The sequence below is a fragment of the Engystomops pustulosus genome, unplaced genomic scaffold, assembly GCF_040894005.1.
Source record: "Engystomops pustulosus unplaced genomic scaffold, aEngPut4.maternal MAT_SCAFFOLD_176, whole genome shotgun sequence".
NCBI lineage: Eukaryota > Metazoa > Chordata > Amphibia > Anura > Leptodactylidae > Engystomops > Engystomops pustulosus.
The window spans coordinates 179,747-202,845 of record NW_027285056.1 but is presented as its reverse complement, the minus strand read 5'-3'; the positions used below and the strand labels follow the sequence as shown (position 1 = coordinate 202,845).

At 54.7% G+C, this 23,099-nt stretch overlaps 1 protein-coding gene and 2 non-coding genes across 3 annotated transcripts; all 3 read left to right on the top strand.

Moving 5' to 3' along the window:
• The first annotated feature begins 13,391 nt into the window (after window positions 1-13,391).
• Window positions 13,392-21,295, top strand: LOC140108732 (eukaryotic initiation factor 4A-I). The gene is made up of 11 exons (XM_072131924.1): window positions 13,392-13,501; window positions 15,946-15,994; window positions 16,071-16,203; window positions 17,784-17,923; window positions 17,994-18,162; window positions 18,386-18,495; window positions 18,830-18,973; window positions 19,746-19,883; window positions 20,090-20,179; window positions 20,441-20,520; window positions 20,745-21,295. Exons 1-11 carry the CDS (start codon window positions 13,479-13,481, stop codon window positions 20,887-20,889), a joined length of 1,221 nt encoding a protein of 406 aa, XP_071988025.1. The 5' UTR covers window positions 13,392-13,478; the 3' UTR covers window positions 20,890-21,295.
• On the top strand, window positions 18,626-18,764 carry LOC140108741 (small nucleolar RNA SNORD10). The gene has a single exon (XR_011851227.1). It is a non-coding gene; the product is annotated as a small nucleolar RNA SNORD10 (small nucleolar RNA).
• Window positions 20,228-20,360, top strand: LOC140108742 (small nucleolar RNA SNORD10). Its single transcript, XR_011851228.1, has one exon. It is a non-coding gene; the product is annotated as a small nucleolar RNA SNORD10 (small nucleolar RNA).
• Window positions 21,296-23,099: the final 1,804 nt, after the last annotated feature.

The following is a 23,099-nucleotide window of genomic DNA, read 5'->3' as shown; positions in this document are numbered from 1 at the left end:
TTATCAATGGGAAATCGCCGTACTGACCGATAAAACACAAGTAACGGATTATTTCTGCTATTTGGTGCATAAAACACAGAAAAAAACACGTAGCACATGACCTTTCGGTAGATGGGGATTTCCCGCCATTGAAAGCCCCAGCCCACCATTGGGCTCTGGAACAACAGCCGCCACCGCGGGACAACCCGCCAATGAGCCCGACACTCTGGTGGCCCCACCCTAAGCCATGGCCCAAACAATGCCGCGCCACACAGGGGTCACCCATCTTCCCCACATCTTACTGGCTCCGCCCTCTTACCTTTATCCCAGAGGGGTCTCCCCATCACCACCACATATGCCAATGGCAACCCCAAACATTTTGACATTTTTAACATTTTGAGTCTGGATGGGACTGGCAGGCACACCCGCGCTCCGTACCAACCAAAGGCGACTCGGAGACTCTTAGCCAAACTTGTAACCTTGCACAAACGTGACATGGATACTTTGTGACAAGATATACATCACGTGGACACCTAGAAGATTCGCTTTAGGTCTCCTACCTTTGGTTGTTAGCACCCCCCCCCCCATATTCTAAAACCCCGTTTGTTGTGTCTTGTATATACCCATCCTAGTGTAACTTACCTAGTGTGACTTACCTAGTGTAACCTTCCGTAGCTTTCCCTACTACTGCATATGGGACGTCATGTCTCTCCTTCTGCACATTCAGTGTAAGAGCCTTAATGCCCCACACACGAGAGGGCAGATTCTCCACCGCTTACATAGCAAACACCTAATCATAGCCATGTTACATAAGACTCACGTCTGCGCACAACATATGCCCCACCTGGTTCCATAGCCGCCATCTGGACCGCAAGGCCGGGGGTGTCTCGATAGGCGTGCACAAATCCTTGCAGCATACAATCCTGGCTTCGTCTATTGACCCCAATGGTCGATACATTTTCTTTAAACTGTCATAGGCCAATAATTAGTACACCATTGGTAACATCTATTCTCCTAGTCCACTGCGGCATCTCTACGCTGCGGAGGCTGGCGCAGTTTGCGGATGGCTCACAGATCATATTGGGGGCAGATTTACTTACCCGATCCTGTCACGATCCCGCGGTGCGCTGTCTGACAAGGATTCGGGTCTGCCACGATTCACTAATATGGTGCGTCCGAGTTCTTGCATCTGTCACTTGTGCGCTGAGGTCGGCCGGAGTTCACCTTCTTCTTCCCGGTGCATGTGAGCGCTTGACCTTGCGACACATTTCTTTCTTTAAATTCCGCAGTTTGTCCAAATCCGTCAGGTTGTCCGTCGGCCACGCCCCTCGATTTCTGTCGAGCCGATGTGCCACAATCTGATCGCGTGCCCCAAAATCCTGGGGCAATTCGGCGTAAAATGGAAATATTCAGAAAACCGGACGGAATCCCGGTCCTGCGGACCCTTAGTAAATGAGCCCCATTGGGTGGAGATTTTAGTCTCTCCTTTGAACCTTCACTAGACTCTACATGGGGTACGTCCGCCATTCCACTGGGTCACCTGAATAGATCGAGGAGATCACTGAAAGAAATGCATCTGATTGACTTGTGGAGATCTTACACCCCCCATCAGAAGGACTATTCATACCAGTCCTCAGCGCAGGACAGATCACCTGTTTCTCTCTCACCACCTTATTGACCTGATACCTAAATGTTCCATAGATGACTCCCTATGGTCTGATCATGCGCCAGTAGTGGGATCCATAGCGGCCTCCACACCGCGCATCAACACATGGAGACTCACGGAGAACCTACTAAATGACTCCTATGTGTTACAGCCATTCCTTACAGATCACTCTATCCAAAACTCAACATTAAAAGGTGATATTAGGGGTGTCCTGATGTCCCATGGCTCGCGCCTTTAACCCCTTAACGCTCTGCGCCGTAGCTCAATGGTGCAGAGATGCAGGGACTGTATGAAGAGGGCTCCCGGGCTGAGGCTTCTTCATACAGAGGTAGGGATTATTGCATATTGCAGCAACCCCCCACCGCTAATAACCACGGTCGGTGCTTGCACCGATCGCGGCTATTAACCAGTCCGTTGCCGCCGCCAAAGTCACCGGCGCGTCCTGCAAAAATGCCATATAGTGCAGTACAGTAGTATTATACAGGAGTATTGCAGTATATGGTAGGAGCGATCTGACCATCTAGGGTTAATGTACCCTGGAGGGGCTCAGAAATAGTGAAAAAAAAGAAAAAAAAAGTTTAAAAAATAAAAAAATTTAATAAAATATTAAAAATTCAAATCACCCCCTTTCCCTAGAACGGATATAAAACATAATAAACAGTAAAAATCACAGACACATCAGGTATCGCCGCGTCCCAAAATGCCCGATCTATCAAAATATAAAAACGGTTACGGGCGGCGGTGACCTCCGAGGCGGGAAATGGCGCCCAAATGTCCGAAATGCGACTTTTACACCTTTTTACATCACATAAAAAATGGAATAAAAAATTATCAAAATGTCGCACAGACCTCAAAACGGCAGCAATGAAAACGTCGCCTCATTCTGCAAAAAATGACCCCTCCCCCAGCTCCCAGCTCCCCCAGTATGAAAAAGTTATTAGCGCCAGAAGATGGAAAACATTTTTTTTTCTTTTTTGTACACATTCGTTTAACACCTTGCCGACCGAGGACGAACTATATCGTCCTCGCGCGGCAAGGGGTGTATGGAGAGCGCTCACGAGCTGAGCTATCCCCATACACAGCGGGTGACGGCTGCATAATACAGCCAACACCCGCTGTCACTGCCACGGTCAGTGCTGGCACCGATCGCGGCAGTTAACTTACCTTTACATGGGCACCGCCATCTTGGATGTCCGATCACTGCCCCCTGGAACGTCATCGGAGGGCGGCGATCGGTTGCTATGGCAGCCTAGAGTCTCATTGAGACTCGTGGGTTTGCCAGGTGCAATGATTTCTAATAGCCAGCAGAGGGCAGGCTATTAAAAATCATAGTAAAATAGCTATATACTGCAATGCAGTAGTATTGGAGTATATAGTATTAGCAATCAAACCATGCAGGGTTAAATTACCCTGGAGGATCTAAAATAATGGTAAAAATAAAAAAAATTAAAAAATTAAAAAATAGTAAAAAAAAGGAAAAGTTTAAATCCCCCCCCCTTTCCCTAGAACTGATATAAATATAAATAAACAGTAAAAATCATAAACACTTTAGGTATCATCCCGTCCCAAAATGTCCGATCTATCAAAATATATTAGAGATTTTTCCCAGCATTTAACCCCGTAATGGAAATTGGTGCCCAAAGTCATTTTTTTGCCATTTTGAAAAATATAAAAAATTCTATAAAAAGTGGTCGAAAGCCCTTTACAGTCCTCAAAATGAAAGCATTAAAAACGTCATCAAAAGCCGCAAAAAATGGCCCCACCCGCAGCTCCGTGCACTGAAGTATGAAAAAGTTATTAGTGCCAGAACACGGCAAAATGAAGAATTTTTTTTTTTGTACAGAAGGTTTTAATTTTTTTAAATGTATGAAAACATTATAAAACCTGTACAAATTTGATATCCTCGTGATCGTACCGAACCAAAGATTAAAATAGACATGTGATTTGGGGCGCTCAGTGAAAGCTGTAAAATCCAAGCCCACAAGAAAACGGCGCAAATGCGTTTTTTCATCATTTTCACTGCATTCTGAATTTTTTTTCCCGCTTCCCAGTACACGGCATGGAATAATAAATACCGTCACTATGAAGTGCAATGTGTTACGCAGAAAACAAGCCCAAACACAGCTCTTTACATGGAAAAATAAAAAAGTTACAGATTTTTGAAGGTCGGGAGTGAAAAATGAAAATGCAAAAACGAAAAAGGGCCCATTAAGGGGTTAAATGTATTAAAACGCCATAAAACCTATAAATGTGGTATCAGCGCGAAAAAGTTATGGATTTTGGAAGGTGGAGAGCGAGAAATTAGCGAAAAAAAACTGCGTCCTTAAGGGGGTTAAAAAAGCTCGTACACACAAACTCAAACCGTTACTCGCCAAACTGGAGCGTCTCGGATCTGACAACAAATCCTCTCCATCCGATCCCATCAAAGCAGAACTCTCCGAGGTGAGATATTAGCGATCCTAGATCCAAGGATTCAGTGTGCGTGTAAATGTGGCACGTGGCTGGCACGGGTGCTACATCCATAGGCCCCACGCACACATCTTCCCTCTATCCCCTCCACAGCGTCACACACTCGCCACAGGGAATAGCTGATGAGTTCCGGAACTCTTACAAACGTTTATATAATGTAGACCCCAACACACAACATCTACCGCGACCCAAATCTGGGAAAATTGAGGAGTATCTGTCAAAGTACGGGCCTAAGTCCATAGCACCAGGGACACCTCTGTATCTCTGGACCAGGACTTCACAGAGCAGGAGGTTAAAAGGACTTGAAATCCGGAAAGAGCCCTGGTGGTCCAGATGGGTTCACAGCGCGGTTCTTTGGAGAGGACATCATGCTCATGCTCCTGCAGGTATTCAATGGAGCAGCCAATGGCACTGGCTCAATCCCTACAACTAACGATCACGGTTTTGCCCAAACCCGGGAAACCATTAAGTACACGTGGGGACTTCGGAGAAGGCTTTTGTCATGGGGAGATGGGAGTTCTTAGCAGCAGTGCTCCGGGATTCCTGCCGGCCATCCTCGCGCTTTACCGTGACCCGACAACTCTAGTCCGAGACACTGCCACGCTATCAGATCCACTTCTCACCACGAAGGGAAAGCGACTGGTGGCCCCTTATCCCCCTCCGATACCTGATGGAACCCTTGGCAGACGCCTTAAGATGTCCGTGGCCTCACGGTGGGGGAGAAACACTGTAACCCGTCCTTATTTGTGGACGATATACTAAAGGAATGTCACCTCTATGGAGCGCTGAGCGTAAAGCCAATACACAAACTCTTTAATGTCACTCTGCCCGTAACGGAACAAGCGATGGCTCCTAGCGACGGGCTACCGGATCCATACGTTATCTAGGAGCACGGATCTCTGCCCACACCACCAGCCCATGCTGCCGACTATTGGCGGAGACCGAGAGAAACGGACACAACGTCCCTGATCATGGGCGGATCACCGTTCTTAAGATGGATCTGCTCCCCCGTCTCCTGTTATATCTTCTCCAAACCTTCCCTATTCCGCTTCCTAGGTCGTATCTCAATAACCTCTGACCTATGACCCAAAGCTTTGTCTGGCGTGCGATATCACGTAACTCACTGCAGCAATCAATAAAGTTTGTTATTGAACCTTAACTGCAATCGGGAGAAACTGGGTAACGGGGGGGGGGGGGGGGGGGGGTACTTCTCTAACCCATTCTAAAAATAAAAATTTAGGGGTTAAAGCACGGGTCTTCTGAGTTTTTGAATATTTTCTCTTGCACGAGACAAAGTAATTACTTTCTATAAATAGGGGGGGGGGGGTCACTGTGTTCTGCCCCCGCTGCGGCCATGAGTGTTTTCTCATTTTTTCCTGCAGGGACGGGGAAATTTTTAGGAGAAAATCAATTTATTGTCAAAATTAAAAAATTCCAAATTGAACGTCCATTTTGTTATTATTCCTGTGAGAAGCTGAAAGGGTTAACAGGACTTAGCGAGGACTTTTCTCAACGGTTTGAGGGGGAGAAGTTGTAAAAAAATTGGACAATTTCTGGGGAGTTTCTAATAATTAGAACTTTGAAAATCCTTTTGAAGATGATTCGTCCTCTAAAAAAAAACACTTGAATCTAAAACCTACTTAAAAATGTGGAAAAATCGCTGCCCGGACCGTAACGTGTGATAAAATAACATTAAAAAAAGTTATGTCAACGTAAAGCCGACAAAGGGTTCATTTTAATTAGCAACCACTTTGCTGTATGGAGAGTATAACATTTAAAAACGAAAAAAATTGCCAAATTTTTTTAAAATTTTTTTTACAAAATTTCCATTCTTTCAAAAATATAAGTGCAAAAAAAAAGTCAACTAAAATATCACATCAACGTGAAGTGCAACGCAACGTGAAAAAAAAAACTGTCTGAAAGTTATAACTGCATCTCGTGACGCGGGAAAATCGGAAAGATCGCTCCTTAAAGGTGAAGACGAGACGGGTCCTTAGGCCGGCGGCGCACGGGGCGTTTTGAACCCGTTTTTAAGCAGTCCGTAAAAAAAACGCACCCGTTTTTGACGGGTTTTACCAATTATCTTAATTAAAACTGGTCAGAACCACGTGCGTTTCTTAACGGACTCCTTAAAAACGGCCCAAAAACGGGTTCAAAACGCCACGTGCACCGCCGGCCGTAAGGACATAAAAAACGCCCTATCATTTTGGTATCGCTTATTGACCCGGAGAAATCTGTGGTTTTTTAGGTCTCACAATAAATGTTGGAATGTTTTTGCTACATAAAACCATCTTTAGTAACGTGACTTCCGGTTCCCGAGCCGTGACCTCTCACACTCCAGGAGGGGGGGGGCCTCAGTTTTCGGATTGTCGCACCCTCTGCTCTGCTTCAGCCGATTACCCAGAACTTATCGTGTGAATCCACATTCACGAAGTGCAAATTTTTTTAAAAAGTTGCAAATTTTTTAAAAAGTTGCAAATTTTTGGTGCAAATCCCCTCCAGCCCCTTCCTGGAAGAGGAAACGGCCCAGAATAATGTCTTGCTTTTTTTGTGCAATTTGGCATCGAAAAGGTCACAATTAACACCTTGTGTGCCACAGTTATTGGGGGTAAGGCCCGGCCTAAGGATAAGCCTCCCCAAACCGTGTCCTTTCTGGGTCATTCCACCTGCCCGGCCGCCCCTGGCACAGCACGAGCCCTGGAGGATAGTGGAGGCTCCTCATGGCACTGATCTGGGACCCCATTCTCTGGACTTTTCTTGCCCCTATAACTTGTGACCCTTTAGTTTGGGCATTTTGAGATTCTGGGAAATCCTCTGTCCAGTGGGGGGGGGGGGTCCATCCTTAATTATTTGTTTTGGCACAACCCCTGTTTGTGAATGATCAGGCTCCGGTGGATAGATAAGCCGCCCCCCTCTCACCCCCGGGGCCTTTCATGTGTAATCAGGGGCAGGCGAGGGGCCGCCATCTTTTACACCTTGTTGTATGCAAACGCATCGAAATGCAATCAAGGCCCAATATGAATAGCGAGGACCTTACAGGTGCTAATCCCGAATACCTGCGCCCTCCTCCCCCTATATACATGTCAATGTCCCTTTGTGTGGCTCTCTGAGACCTTCTCCTTCCTCTCAGGGGCCCCCAGGCCCGGGCCCTTCACCTGCTAATGTCTCATTGTTGATACGATGCAGCTTGTGGTTTCACTTTACACCTCGTCAATGGCTCCGATCCTGAAGCAGGTCCCAAGTGTTTCCTCCAGTGTTTGGGGTGACAGAGACTGGGGCAGTTGTTGGGGGTAACACGGTGACTGGGGCAGTTGTTGGGGGTGACACAGTGACTGGGGCAGTTGTTGGGGGTGACACAGTGACTGGGGCAGTTGTTGGGGGTGACAGTGACTGGGGCAGTTGTTGGGGGTGACAGTGACTGGGGCAGTTGTTGGGGGTGACACAGTGACTGGGGCAGTTGTTGGGGGTGACAGTGACTGGGGCAGTTGTTGGGAGTCAGTGAGTGGGGCAGTTGTTGGGGGTGACACAGTGACTGGGGCAGTTGTTGGGGGTGACACAGTGACTGGGGCAGTTGTTGGGGGTGACACAGTTATTGGGGCAGTTGTTGGGGGTGACAGTGATTGGGGCAGTTGTTGGGGGTGACACGGTGAGTGGGGCAGTTTTTGGGGTGACACAGTGACTGGGGCAGTTGCCCCAATGACTGGGGGTGACACAGTGACTGGGGCAGTTGTTGGGGGTGACACAGTGACTGGGGCAGTTGTTGGGGGTGACACAGTGACTGGGGCAGTTGTTGGGGGTGACACAGTGACTGGGGCAGTTGTTGGGGGTGACAGTGATTGGGGCAGTTGTTGGGGGTGACACAGTGACTGGGGCAGTTGTTGGGGGTGACACAGTGACTGGGGCAGTTGTTGGGGGTGACACAGTGATTGGGGCAGTTGTTGGGGGTGACACAGTGACTGGGGCAGTTGTTGGGGGTGACACAGTGACTGGGGCAGTTGTTGGGGGTGACACAGTGACTGGGGCAGTTGTTGGGGGTGACACAGTTATTGGGGCAGTTGTTGGGGGTGACACAGTGACTGGGGCAGTTGTTGGGGGTGACACAGTGACTGGGGCAGTTGTTGGGGGTGACACAGTGACTGGGGCAGTTGTTGGGGGTGACACAGTGACTGGGGCAGTTGTTGGGGGTGACACAGTTATTGGGGCAGTTGTTGGGGGTAACACAGTGACTGGGGCAGTTGTTGGGGGTGACACAGTGACTGGGGCAGTTGTTGGGGGTGACACAGTGACTGGGGCAGTTGTTGGGGGTGACACAGTGACTGGGGCAGTTGTTGGGGGTGACACAGTGACTGGGGCAGTTGTTGGGGGTGACACGGTGACTGGGGCAGTTGTTGGGGGTGACACAGTGACTGGGGCAGTTGTTGGGGGTGACACAGTGACTGGGGCAGTTGTTGGGGGTGACACAGTGACTGGGGCAGTTGTTGGGGGTGACAGTGACTGGGGCAGTTGTTGGGAGTCAGTGAGTGGGGCAGTTGTTGGGGGTGACACAGTGACTGGGGCAGTTGTTGGGGGTGACACAGTGACTGGGGCAGTTGTTGGGGGTGACACAGTTATTGGGGCAGTTGTTGGGGGTGACAGTGATTGGGGCAGTTGTTGGGGGTGACACGGTGAGTGGGGCAGTTTTTGGGGTGACACAGTGACTGGGGCAGTTGCCCCAATGACTGGGGGTGACACAGTGACTGGGGCAGTTGTTGGGGGTGACACAGTGACTGGGGCAGTTGTTGGGGGTGACACAGTGATTGGGGCAGTTGTTGGGGGTGACACAGTGACTGGGGCAGTTGTTGGGGGTGACACAGTGACTGGGGCAGTTGTTGGGGGTGACACAGTGACTGGGGCAGTTGTTGGGGGTGACACAGTTATTGGGGCAGTTGTTGGGGGTGACACAGTGACTGGGGCAGTTGTTGGGGGTGACACAGTGACTGGGGCAGTTGTTGGGGGTGACACAGTGACTGGGGCAGTTGTTGGGGGTGACACAGTGACTGGGGCAGTTGTTGGGGGTGACACAGTTATTGGGGCAGTTGTTGGGGGTAACACAGTGACTGGGGCAGTTGTTGGGGGTGACACAGTGACTGGGGCAGTTGTTGGGGGTGACACAGTGACTGGGGCAGTTGTTGGGGGTGACACAGTGACTGGGGCAGTTGTTGGGGGTGACACAGTGACTGGGGCAGTTGTTGGGGGTGACACGGTGACTGGGGCAGTTGTTGGGGGTGACACAGTGACTGGGGCAGTTGTTGGGGGTGACACAGTGACTGGGGCAGTTGTTGGGGGTGACACAGTGACTGGGGCAGTTGTTGGGGGTGACAGTGACTGGGGCAGTTGTTGGGAGTCAGTGAGTGGGGCAGTTGTTGGGGGTGACACAGTGACTGGGGCAGTTGTTGGGGGTGACACAGTGACTGGGGCAGTTGTTGGGGGTGACACAGTTATTGGGGCAGTTGTTGGGGGTGACAGTGATTGGGGCAGTTGTTGGGGGTGACACGGTGAGTGGGGCAGTTTTTGGGGTGACACAGTGACTGGGGCAGTTGCCCCAATGACTGGGGGTGACACAGTGACTGGGGCAGTTGTTGGGGGTGACACAGTGACTGGGGCAGTTGTTGGGGGTGACACAGTGATTGGGGCAGTTGTTGGGGGTGACACAGTGACTGGGGCAGTTGTTGGGGGTGACACAGTGACTGGGGCAGTTGTTGGGGGTGACACAGTGACTGGGGCAGTTGTTGGGGGTGACACAGTTATTGGGGCAGTTGTTGGGGGTGACACAGTGACTGGGGCAGTTGTTGGGGGTGACACAGTGACTGGGGCAGTTGTTGGGGGTGACACAGTGACTGGGGCAGTTGTTGGGGGTGACACAGTGACTGGGGCAGTTGTTGGGGGTGACACAGTTATTGGGGCAGTTGTTGGGGGTAACACAGTGACTGGGGCAGTTGTTGGGGGTGACACAGTGACTGGGGCAGTTGTTGGGGGTGACACAGTGACTGGGGCAGTTGTTGGGGGTGACACAGTGACTGGGGCAGTTGTTGGGGGTGACACAGTGACTGGGGCAGTTGTTGGGGGTGACACGGTGACTGGGGCAGTTGTTGGGGGTGACACAGTGACTGGGGCAGTTGTTGGGGGTGACACAGTGACTGGGGCAGTTGTTGGGGGTGACACAGTGACTGGGGCAGTTGTTGGGGGTGACACAGTGACTGGGGCAGTTGTTGGGGGTGACACAGTGACTGGGGCAGTTGTTGGGGGTGACACAGTGACTGGGGCAGTTGTTGGGGGTGACACAGTGACTGGGGCAGTTGTTGGGGGTGACACAGTGACTGGGGCAGTTGTTGGGGGTGACACAGTGACTGGGGCAGTTGTTGGGGGTGACACGGTGACTGGGGCAGTTGTTGGGGGTGACACGGTGACTGGGGCAGTTGTTGGGGGTGACACGGTGACTGGGGCAGTTGTTGGGGGTGACACAGTGACTGGGGCAGTTGTTGGGGGTGACACAGTGACTGGGGCAGTTGTTGGGGGTGACACAGTTATTGGGGCAGTTGTTGGGGGTGACACAGTTATTGGGGCAGTTGTTGGGGGTAACACAGTGACTGGGGCAGTTGTTGGGGGTGACACAGTGACTGGGGCAGTTGTTGGGGGTGACACAGTTATTGGGGCAGTTGTTGGGGGTAACACAGTGACTGGGGCAGTTGTTGGGGGTGACACAGTGACTGGGGCAGTTGTTGGGGGTGACACAGTTATTGGGGCAGTTGTTGGGGGTAACACAGTGACTGGGGCAGTTGTTGGGGGTGACACAGTTATTGGGGCAGTTGTTGGGGGTGACACAGTTATTGGGGCAGTTGTTGGGGGTAACACAGTGACTGGGGCAGTTGTTGGGGGTGACACAGTGACTGGGGCAGTTGTTGGGGGTGACACAGTGACTGGGGCAGTTGTTGGGGGTGACACGGTGACTGGGGCAGTTGTTGGGGGTGACACGGTGACTGGGGCAGTTGTTGGGGGTGACACGGTGACTGGGGCAGTTGTTGGGGGTGACACGGTGACTGGGGCAGTTGTTGGGGGTGACACAGTGACTGGGGCAGTTGTTGGGGGTGACACAGTTATTGGGGCAGTTGTTGGGGGTGACACAGTTATTGGGGCAGTTGTTGGGGGTAACACAGTGACTGGGGCAGTTGTTGGGGGTGACACAGTGACTGGGGCAGTTGTTGGGGGTGACACAGTTATTGGGGCAGTTGTTGGGGGTAACACAGTGACTGGGGCAGTTGTTGGGGGTGACACAGTGACTGGGGCAGTTGTTGGGGGTGACACAGTTATTGGGGCAGTTGTTGGGGGTAACACAGTGACTGGGGCAGTTGTTGGGGGTGACACAGTTATTGGGGCAGTTGTTGGGGGTGACACAGTTATTGGGGCAGTTGTTGGGGGTAACACAGTGACTGGGGCAGTTGTTGGGGGTGACACAGTGACTGGGGCAGTTGTTGGGGGTGACACAGTGACTGGGGCAGTTGTTGGGGGTAACACAAGGACTGGGGCAGTTGTTGGGGGTGACACAGTGACTGGGGCAGTTGTTGGGGGTGACACAGTTATTGGGGCAGTTGTTGGGGGTAACACAGTGACTGGGGCAGTTGTTGGGGGTGACACAGTGACTGGGGCAGTTGTTGGGGGTGACACAGTGACTGGGGCAGTTGTTGGGGGTGACACAGTGACTGGGGCAGTTGTTGGGGGTGACACAGTGACTGGGGCAGTTGTTGGGGGTGACACAGTGACTGGGGCAGTTGTTGGGGGTGACACAGTGACTGGGGCAGTTGTTGGGGGTGACAGTTATTGGGGCAGTTGTTGGGGGTGACACAGTGACTGGGGCAGTTGTTGGGGGGTGACACAGTGACTGGGGCAGTTGTTGGGGGTGACACAGTGACTGGGGCAGTTGTTGGGGGTGACACAGTGACTGGGGCAGTTGTTGGGGGTGACACAGTGACTGGGGCAGTTGTTGGGGGTGACACAGTGACTGGGGCAGTTGTTGGGGGGTGACACAGTGACTGGGGCAGTTGTTGAGGGTGACACAGTGACTGGGGCAGTTGTTGGGGGTGACACAGTGACTGGGGCAGTTGTTGGGGGTGACACAGTGACTGGGGCAGTTGTTGGGGGTGACACAGTGACTGGGGCAGTTGTTGGGGGGTGACACAGTGACTGGGGCAGTTGTTGGGGGTGACACAGTGACTGGGGCAGTTGTTGGGGGTGACACAGTGACTGGGGCAGTTGTTGGGGGGTGACACAGTGACTGGGGCAGTTGTTGGGGGTGACACAGTGACTGGGGCAGTTGTTGGGGGTGACACAGTGACTGGGGCAGTTGTTGGGGGTGACACAGTGACTGGGGCAGTTGTTGGGGGTGACACAGTGACTGGGGCAGTTGTTGGGGGTGACACAGTGACTGGGGCAGTTGTTGGGGGTGACACAGTGACTGGGGCAGTTGTTGGGGGTGACACAGTGACTGGGGCAGTTGTTGGGGGTGACACAGTGACTGGGGCAGTTGTTGGGGGTGACACAGTGACTGGGGCAGTTGTTGGGGGTGACACAGTGACTGGGGCAGTTGTTGGGGGTGACACAGTGACTGGGGCAGTTGTTGGGGGTGACACAGTGACTGGGGCAGTTGTTGGGGGTGACACAGTGACTGGGGCAGTTGTAGCCTCTTTGCCCGGAGCCCCTGGAGGACTGTGAGGGGATTTCTCATTGTGGACGCGGTTTTTGTCTCGTTCACTTCGCTGATGCAGTAAAACGCTGCGGTTTTCTGTTGGTCAGTCATGGGGAGGGCCGGGGCCGGGACCACATTATCTGTGAGGAACCAGACACAACATCACTTCCTGGAGGGGCCCCTGGGTGGGAGTCGTCGCCGCCGCTCTAGCGAATCACATACTAGTCCTGTGGGAATGACGGCTGCGGTAACCAATAGTAAGCCACGATATCCTGAGCGACGTCAGGGCCGACCAGTAAGGAAGCGAGCTGCTTGGCGGGTTCGTGGCAGCGGGGCCAGGTCACGTGCCGTTATTAGCCAATGAACGGCGACGCGGAGGAATTGGAGGTGGTGCAATAGGGCGGAGCCCAAGAGGAAAATTCTGTCGCAAGTAGAGGCGGAGCTTCACCAAGCAGAGACCAATAGTTCTTCGAGCCGGTTCGCTCTTGGTTGACGGACACTCACCGCAACCAATTAGCGTAAAGCCGGTCGCTCCTCCCTCAGCTGTACTTTCTGAGTCAGCCAATGAGAGCGCCGCTGGGCGGGGACAGCAGGACAGTATATATAAGGCGCTCGCCGGCTTCGGGAAAGCTTCCGCTCTGAAGAATGTCTGCGAGCTACGACAACCGGTGAGTGCGATCCCGGGCCGCGGCCCTTCCCCCGCTCGGTGCGGTGACTTATCCCCCGCGCTGTACACGGATGGCGGAGCCTGTGCGCGGCCTCTGTGTCCGGGGCTTCACCCGCGGCTCCCCCGGCCCCCACCTGCACCACGTGTCCCCGGTCACCGCATGATACCGCCCGGTGCTCGGGGGAGCGAAGAGGCCGTGCCGGGGCTGCACGTGGCCGGGAGCCGAGGAGAGGACGGGGGCGGCAGGAGACAAGATGGCGGCCGCTCCGCAGCCCGGGAGCTTCCCTCTAAGATGGCCGCCACTTCCGGCGCCGCACGTGGCCCCCGCCCGGGGGGAGGAGAGGGGGATGGGGGCCCCCGGGGCTGATAGAGAAGGGGGGGCACTGCCCCGGGGGTAACACGAAGCGGGGATTACACCTCCCGGGGTATGAGGAGCCTATAGGGGGCGCTGTATGCCGACACATGGGTGTATAGGGGGCACTATGTAATGTGTATATGTATAGTGGGCGCTGTATGCCGACACATGGGTGTATAGGGGGCACTATGTAATGTGTATATGTATAGTGGGCGCTGTATGCCGACACATGGGTGTATAGGGGGCACTATGTAATGTGTATATGTATAGTGGGCGCTGTATGCCGACACATGGGTGTATACAGTGGGCACTATGTAATGTGTATATGTATAGTGGGCGCTGTATACTGACTTGTGGGGGCATGGTGTAATGTGTGTATCTATAGGTGATTCTATATACTGTGTGGGGTATACAGTGGGCACTATGTAATGTATATATGTATAGGGGGTATATACTGTGTGGGGTATACAGTGGGCACTATGTAATGTATATATGTATAGGGGGTATATACTGTGGCCCCTGTGTAATGTCCTGTATTGGGGGGTGGGGGAGGGGCCTGTAATCCTCCTCCTCCCTGACATGTGATCTGCCTGGTTAACCCCGTCCTCTCCCTGTAGTACGTGTCCTTATCTGTGCTGCAGTGTGACCCCCTCCCTGCAGAGCGGCCTCTGAGCCATGGCGCCCCCTCCAGGCTGTGCCCCCAGTACCTACCTGTGATGTGTGGGAGGTGGCGCCCCCTCCAGGCTGTGCCCCCAGTACCTACCTGTGATGTGTGGGAGGTGGTGCCCCCTCCAGTACCTACCTGTGATGTGTGGGAGGTGGTGCCCCCTCCAGTACCTACCTGTGATGTTACCCCTGCTGCTGCCCCCTCCAGGCTGTGCCCCCAGTACCTACCTGTGATGTGTGGGAGGTGGTGCCCCCTCCAGTACCTACCTGTGATGTGTGGGAGGTGGTGCCCCCTCCAGTACCTACCTGTGATGTTACCCCTGCTGCTGCCCCCTCCAGGCTGTGCCCCCAGTACCTACCTGTGATGTGTGGGAGGTGGCGCCCCCTCCAGGCTGTGCCCCCAGTACCTACCTGTGATGTGTGGGAGGTGGCGCCCCCTCCAGGCTGTGCCCCCAGTACCTACCTGTGATGTGTGGGAGGTGGCGCCCCCTCCAGGCTGTGCCCCCAGTACCTACCTGTGATGTTACCCCTGCTGCTGCCCCCTCCAGGCTGAGCTGTGACCCCCCTAGTACCTACCTGTGATGTTACCCCTGCTGCTGCCCCCTCCAGGCTGAGCTGTGACCCCCCTAGTACCTACCTGTGATGTTACCCCTGCTGCTGCCCCCTCCAGGCTGAGCTGTGACCCCCCCTAGTACCTACCTGTGATGTTACCCCTGCTGCTGCCCCCTCCAGGCTGAGCTGTGACCCCCCTAGTACCTACCTGTGATGTTACCCCTGCTGCTGCCCCCTCCAGGCTGTGACCCCAGTACCTACCTGTGATGTTACCCCTGCTGCTGCCCCCTCCAGGCTGAGCTGTGACCCCCCTAGTACCTACCTGTGATGTTACCCCTGCTGCTGCCCCCTCCAGGCTGAGCTGTGACCCCCCTAGTACCTACCTGTGATGTTACCCCTGCTGCTGCCCCCTCCAGGCTGAGCTGTGACCCCCCCCCCTAGTACCTACCTGTGATGTTACCCCTGCTGCTGCCCCCTCCAGGCTGAGCTGTGACCCCCCCCTAGTACCTACCTGTGATGTTACCCCTGCTGCTGCCCCCTCCAGGCTGAGCTGTGACCCCCCTAGTACCTACCTGTGATGTTACCCCTGCTGCTGCCCCCTCCAGGATGTGGGGCTTGTGTTTTATGGCTTGGGCTGTAGCTGCTCCTGTGTAGTGACCCCAGTACCTACCTTTGTGGGAGGTGGCGCCCCCTCCAGGCTGAGCTGTGACCCCCCCCCAGTACTTACCTGTGATGTGTGGTAGGTGGCTCCCCCCAGTACTTACCTGTGATGTGTGGTAGGTGGCCCCCCCAGTACCTACCTGTGATGTGCGGTAGGTGGCTCCCCCTGGTAGTCGCTGATCGGTTTGTAACTTCTCTCTGATTTCTTGCAGACCAAGAGACAATGGGCCCGAGGGCATGGAGCCTGATGGCATCATTGAGGTAAGTGGCCGGCCCCCTGTCCTGTGCCCCCCCTGAGTGCTGGGACCCCCGTGTAACCCTCTCCCCTCCCCCGCAGAGTAACTGGAACGAGGTGGTGGACAGCTTTGACGACATGAACCTCTCGGAGTCTCTTCTCAGAGGAATCTACGCCTATGGTTTCGAGAAACCGTCTGCAATCCAGCAGCGAGCAATTCTACCTTGTATCAAGGGTAAGTGCAGGGGGGCCGCCCCGGGGGGCTACACGGGAGATCTGTCCACTGAGACCCTCCATGCTCAGGCTCAAGTAGTGCAGACCCCGGGTGATCATGTGACTGACCCTCCTCTCATGTATTGTAGTGTAGACCCCTGTACATAGTGTGCGGACCCCCGGGTGCTCCTGTGACTGACCCTCAGGCTCATGTATTGTAGTGTAGACCCTTGTATATGGAGTGCGGACCCCCGGGTGCTCCTGTGACTGACCCTCAGGCTCATGTATTGTAGTGTAGACCCCTGTATACAGTGTGTGGACCCCCGGGTGCTCCTGTGACTGACACTCGGGCTCATGTATTGTAGTGTAGACCCCTGTACATAGTGTGCGGACCCCCGGGTGCTCCTGTGACTGACCCTCAGGCTCATGTAGTGTAGACCCCTGTACATAGTGTGCGGACCCCCGGGTGCTCCTGTGACTGACCCTCCTCTCATGTATTGTAGTGTAGACCCTTGTATATGGAGTGCGGACCCCCGGGTGCTCCTGTGACTGACCCTCAGGCTCATGTAGTGTAGACCCCTGTACATAGTGTGCGGACCCCCGGGTGCTCCTGTGACTGACCCTCCTCTCATGTATTGTAGTGTAGACCCCTGTACATAGTGTGCGGACCCCCGGGTGCTCCTGTGACTGACCCTCCTCTCATGTATTGTAGTGTAGACCCTTGTATATGGAGTGCGGACCCCCGGGTGCTCCTGTGACTGACCCTCAGGCTCATGTAGTGTAGACCCCTGTACATAGTGTGCGGACCCCCGGGTGCTCCTGTGACTGACCCTCCTCTCATGTATTGTAGTGTAGACCCTTGTATATGGAGTGCGGACCCCCGGGTGCTCCTGTGACTGACCCTCCTCTCATGTATTGTAGTGTAGACCCCTGTACATAGTGTGCGGACCCCCGGGTGCTCCTGTGACTGACCCTCAGGCTCATGTAGTGTAGACCCCTGTACATAGTGTGCGGACCCCCGGGTGCTCCTGTGACTGACCCTCCTCTCTCATGTATTGTAGTGTAGACCCCTGTACATAGTGTGCGGACCCCCGGGTGATCATGTGACTGACCCTCCTCTCTCCTCTGGCTCATGTATTGTAGTGTAGACCCCTGTACATAGTGTGCGGACCCCCGGCTGATCATGTGACTGACCCTCCTCTCATGTATAGTAGTGTAGACCCCTGTACATAGTGTGCGGACCCCCGGCTGATCATGTGACTGACCCTCCTCTCTCCTCTGGCTCATGTATTGTAGTGTAGACCCCTGTATACAGTGTGCGGACCCCCGGCTGATCATGTGACTGACCCTCCTCTCTCCTCTGGCTCATGTATTGTAGTGTAGACCCCTGTATACAGTGTGCGGACCCCCGGCTGATCATGTGACTGACCCTCCTCTCTCCTCTGGCTCATGTATTGTAGTGTAGACCCCTGTATACAGTGTGTGGACCCCCGGCTGATCATGTGACTGACCCTCCTCTCTCCTCTGGCTCATGTATTGTAGTGTAGACCCCTGTATAGTGTGCGGACCCCCGGGTGATCATGTGACCTCCTCTCTCCGCAGGTTACGATGTCATCGCTCAGGCTCAGTCGGGCACTGGGAAAACGGCCACATTTGCCATTTCCATCCTGCAGCAGATTGAGCTGGACATGAAGGCGACACAGGCCCTGGTGCTGGCACCCACCAGAGAGCTGGCACAGCAGGTAGGTGTCCCTGGGTGTGGGTGCGGCCTGTGGCCTGGGTCTCTGGTACTGACCTGTGTCTTCTCTCCAGATCCAGAAGGTGGTGATGGCTCTGGGTGACTACATGGGCGCCTCCTGCCACGCCTGCATCGGGGGCACCAATGTCCGGGCCGAGGTGCAGAAGCTGCAGTCAGAAGCCCCGCACATCGTGGTGGGGACCCCCGGCAGAGTCTTTGACATGCTGAACAGACGTTACCTCTGTAAGTATTGGGGTGGGACACCCGTGCACCCCCTGACGGTTCAGCAGGGGCACATCATGTGATGTGTGACCGAATACCTGACAGGGCAGAGCGAGCCCCATATTCATCCCAGCGCAGCCGCCTGTGACTGCCGCCTGGTTCATGCTGTGGGGACACCCCCCCCCCCCTCTGGGACTTCTGGGCTTTGTAGTTCTTCAGGAGTTTAACCTCGTTTTCTTTACAGCTGCCAAATACATCAAGATGTTTGTGCTGGACGAGGCCGACGAGATGTTAAGTCGAGGGTTCAAGGATCAGATCTACGACATTTTCCAGAAGCTGAGCAGCAATGCCCAGGTGAGTGGAGGGGGGACGCCGGGAGGGGTGCTGGGGTGCCCTCTGGGTGAGTGGAGGGGGGACGCTGGGAGGGGTGCTGGGGTGCCCTCTGGGTGAGTGGGAGTCATGGGTGCCCCCTGCTGAGCTGTCAGTTCTCTGATGATATCCCATGCGTGTCATCTGATCCCTGCGTCTGTCTGCTGCGGCGCTCTGCCCTGCGTCCTGCGGTGTAGAACAGTCTGCAGCAGAGGATTCTGGGAAGCGTGATCTCACCATTACTATCTGAGAACATTGTGTCTGCTGCCAGGATCGTTGTGTCATGTCTGCCAGACCTAACTTGTGGCTCCTCTCCCAGGTGGTGCTGCTATCGGCTACCATGCCTGCCGATGTACTAGAGGTGACAAAGAAGTTCATGAGGGACCCCATCCGTATCCTGGTCAAGAAGGAGGAGCTTACCCTGGAGGGTATCCGACAGTTCTACGTCAATGTGGAGCGTGAGGTAAGTGCGCGGTGATAGTGCGGCCGCCCCCGTCACTGGGCAAGGACTCGTCGTCTAGTGATGAGTTACCTTAATCTGATGGGGGCAGAGGATTGAGCCCCACATTCATCCCAGCGCAGCCCCCCGTGTCTGTGCCTGGTTCATGCTGTGGGGACAGACGTTCTCTGCGCCCTGCGCTTGTATCTGACGTCTCTTCTCTCTGCGCCTGTATCTGACGTCTCTTCTCTCTGCGCCTGTATCTGACGTCTCTTCTCTCTGCGCCTGTATCTGACGTCTCTTCTCTCTGCGCCTGTATCTGACGTCTCTTCTCTCTGCGCCTGTATCTGACGTCTCTTCTCTCTGCGCCTGTATCTGACGTCTCTTCTCTCTGCGCCTGTATCTGACGTCTCTTCTCTCTGCGCCTGTATCTGACGTCTCTTCTCTCTGCGCCTGTATCTGACGTCTCTTCTCTCTGCGCCTGTATCTGACGTCTCTTCTCTCTGCGCCTGTATCTGACGTCTCTTCTCTCTGCGCCTGTATCTGACGTCTCTTCTCTCTGCGCCTGTATCTGACGTCTCTTCTCTCTGCGCCTGTATCTGACGTCTCTTCTCTCTGCGCCTGTATCTGACGTCTCTTCTCTCTGCGCCTGTATCTGACGTCTCTTCTCTCTGCGCCTGTATCTGACGTCTCTTCTCTCTGCGCCCGTATCTGACGTCTCTTCTCTCTGCGCCCGTATCTGACGCCTCTTCTCTCTGCGCCCTGCGCCTGTATCTGACGTCTCTTCTCTCTGCAGGAGTGGAAGCTGGACACGTTATGTGACTTGTACGAGACGCTCACCATCACACAGGCCGTCATCTTCATCAACACCCGCCGGAAGGTGGACTGGCTGACGGAGAAGATGCACGCTCGTGACTTCACCGTGTCTGCGCTGGTGAGTCCTGTGCCGCCCGGCCGCCCCCTGTCACTGGGCAGGAGTCGTCTAGTGGCGATAATCCTAATCTGACGGGGGCAGAGGATCCCCCCATATTCATCCCAGCGCAGTGTCCTGTGACTGACGCCTGGTTCATGCTATGGGGACACGCTACACACGTGGTACATATACGTGGCACATACTAATGCTCTCCGCTTCCTCCGCAGCACGGGGACATGGACCAAAAAGAAAGAGACGTCATCATGAGGGAGTTCAGGTCCGGCTCCAGCCGCGTGCTCATCACTACAGATCTCCTGGTGAGTGTCCAGTGCGGGGGTCCCATGGGGGTCCCACTATGTGCCACAGATGATGATATCCCATGCGTGTCATCTGATCCCGGGATCTGTCTGCTGCGGCTCTCTACCCTGCGTCCTGCGGGGCAGAACAGTCTGCAGCAGAGGATTCTGGGAGGCGTGATCTCACCATTACTATCTGAGCCCCTTGTGCATGTACTAACCCCCCCCCCTGTGGTGCTGCGCAGTGATTGCCCTCTGACCCCGTGTCCTCTCCTCCCTCAGGCTCGTGGTATTGATGTGCAGCAGGTTTCCCTGGTCATTAACTATGACCTCCCCACCAACAGAGAGAACTACATTCACAGGTAAGTCGCACCCCAGCGCGGGGCCACGTGTATTCCCTCTCTGCCCGGCCGCCATGCCGAGGTATGAACGTAGCCACGTGGCAGATACAAGGACCATGCTCCACGGCGACCACCGCTCCTGTAGCTTCTCGCCACTATGTCATGGCCGACACGTGACCCCCCCCCCCCCCCCCCCCCCCCCGCTCCGGACCTTCCCTCGCTCACCTCCCACCTCTCTCCCGCAGGATCGGACGCGGAGGACGTTTCGGTAGGAAAGGAGTCGCCATCAACATGGTGACGGAGGAAGACAAGCGCACGCTAAAGGACATTGAGACTTTTTACAACACGACCATCGAGGAGATGCCCATGAACGTGGCCGACCTGATCTAGACCCCCGCGGGGGCAGAAAAAGAGAAAACCAGAAAAAAAGTGTATAACGGAAAATACAAAAAACAGCCCCCCCCCCTGGGGAGCGGCACTCAGCGGCGCCCCCCACCCCTGTGATATGCCATGATTTCTATTCTTTTTGTTTCCAATAAATGTTATTTTGAGGTTATTGTGGCCGTAAAGACTTGTATCGTGTCTTCTTCCAGTCAACACTAATCCTCCTCCTCCCCCGATACTTTCCCACCAAATCAGTGGACCAAACCCCCCCAACCCACACCCAAAAAATTGGAACTCAATTCGGAGATTTAAAAAAAATTTTAACAAATTTTTCCAAAACCCAAAAATTGTAACTTTTTATTTGCTTTTCTGTATAGTATTTATTAAATAAAAGCCTGTTTTTTGCAATTTACTTTGTATCTTATTTTCCCCTCCCTGGTTGACCCCTCCCTGGACCCATTACCCCCCCCCCCCCCCCCCATTCTCCTCTTGGTGCTGTTTTTGGTGGGAAATGGGTAACACAAGGGGTGGGGGGTTCTGCTTGTCTTCATGTTTAGGATCTCTGCATTCAGTCAGTGAATGGAATAAGCTGCAGAGTTGCCTACACCTGGGGGGCAATTGTGATGTCATGGGGTTCCCTGGGGCCTCCCAGAGGCTAAGACTTGTCACATTCAGGCCTGTGTCACCCTCTAGAACAGTTCTGGTGGTGACTTGGTGCCGAGCTATAGCCGCTACCTGGTGACTTGGTGCCGAGCTATAGCCGCTACCTGGTGACTTGGTGCCGAGCTATAGCCGCTACCTGGTGACTTGGTGCCGAGCTATAGCCGCTACCTGGTGACTTGGTGCCGAGCTATGGCCGCTACCTGGTGACTTGGTGCCGAGCTATAGCCGCTACCTGGTGACTTGGTGCCGGCTGCCTATAGCCGCTACCTGGTGACTTGGTGCCGAGCTATAGCCGCTACCTGGTGACTTGGTGCCGGCTGCCTATAGCCGCTACCTGGTGACTTGGTGCCGGCTGCCTATAGCCGCTACCTGGTGACTTGGTGCCGGCTGCCTATAGCCGCTACCTGGTGACTTGGTGCCGGCTGCCTATAGCCGCTACCTGGTGACTTGGTGCCGGCTGCCTATAGCCGCTACCTGGTGACTTGGTGCCGGCTGCCTATAGCCGCTACCTGGTGACTTGGTGCCGGCTGCCTATAGCCGCTACCTGGTGACTTGGTGCCGGCTGCCTATAGCCGCTACCTGGTGACTTGGTGCCGGCTGCCTATAGCCGCTACCTGGTGACTTGGTGCCGGCTGCCTATAGCCGCTACCTGGTGACTTGGTGCCGGCTGCCTATAGCCGCTACCTGGTGACTTGGTGCCGGCTGCCTATAGCCGCTACCTGGTGACTTGGTGCCGGCTGCCTATAGCCGCTACCTGGTGACTTGGTGCCGGCTGCCTATAGCCGCTACCTGGTGACTTGGTGCCGGCTGCCTATAGCCGCTACCTGGTGACTTGGTGCCGGCTGCCTATAGCCGCTACCTGGTGACTTGGTGCCGGCTGCCTATAGCCGCTACCTGGTGACTTGGTGCCGGCTGCCTATAGCCGCTACCTGGTGACTTGGTGCCGGCTGCCTATAGCCGCTACCTGGTGACTTGGTGCCGGCTGCCTATAGCCGCTACCTGGTGACTTGGTGCCGGCTGCCTATAGCCGCTACCTGGTGACTTGGTGCCGGCTGCCTATAGCCGCTACCTGGTGACTTGGTGCCGGCTGCCTATAGCCGCTACCTGGTGACTTGGTGCCGGCTGCCTATAGCCGCTACCTGGTGACTTGGTGACGGCTGCCTATAGCCGCTACTTGGTGACTTGGTGACGGCTGCCTATAGCCGCTACTTGGTGACTTGGTGACGGCTGCCTATAGCCGCTACTTGGTGACGGCTGCCTATAGCCGCGACCTGGTGACGGCTGCCTATAGCCGAGACCTGGTGACGGCTGCCTATAGCCGAGACCTGGTGACGGCTGCCTATAGCCGAGACCTGGTGACGGCTGCCTATAGCCGAGACCTGGTGACGGCTGCCTATAGCCGAGACCTGGTGACGGCTGCCTATAGCCGAGACCTGGTGACGGCTGCCTATAGCCGAGACCTGGTGACGGCTGCCTATAGCCGAGCACCATCTACAAGCAGGTGTAGTTACCTTACTCCAGGGCAGGTCCTAGGGGAAATGCCCCCCCCTACT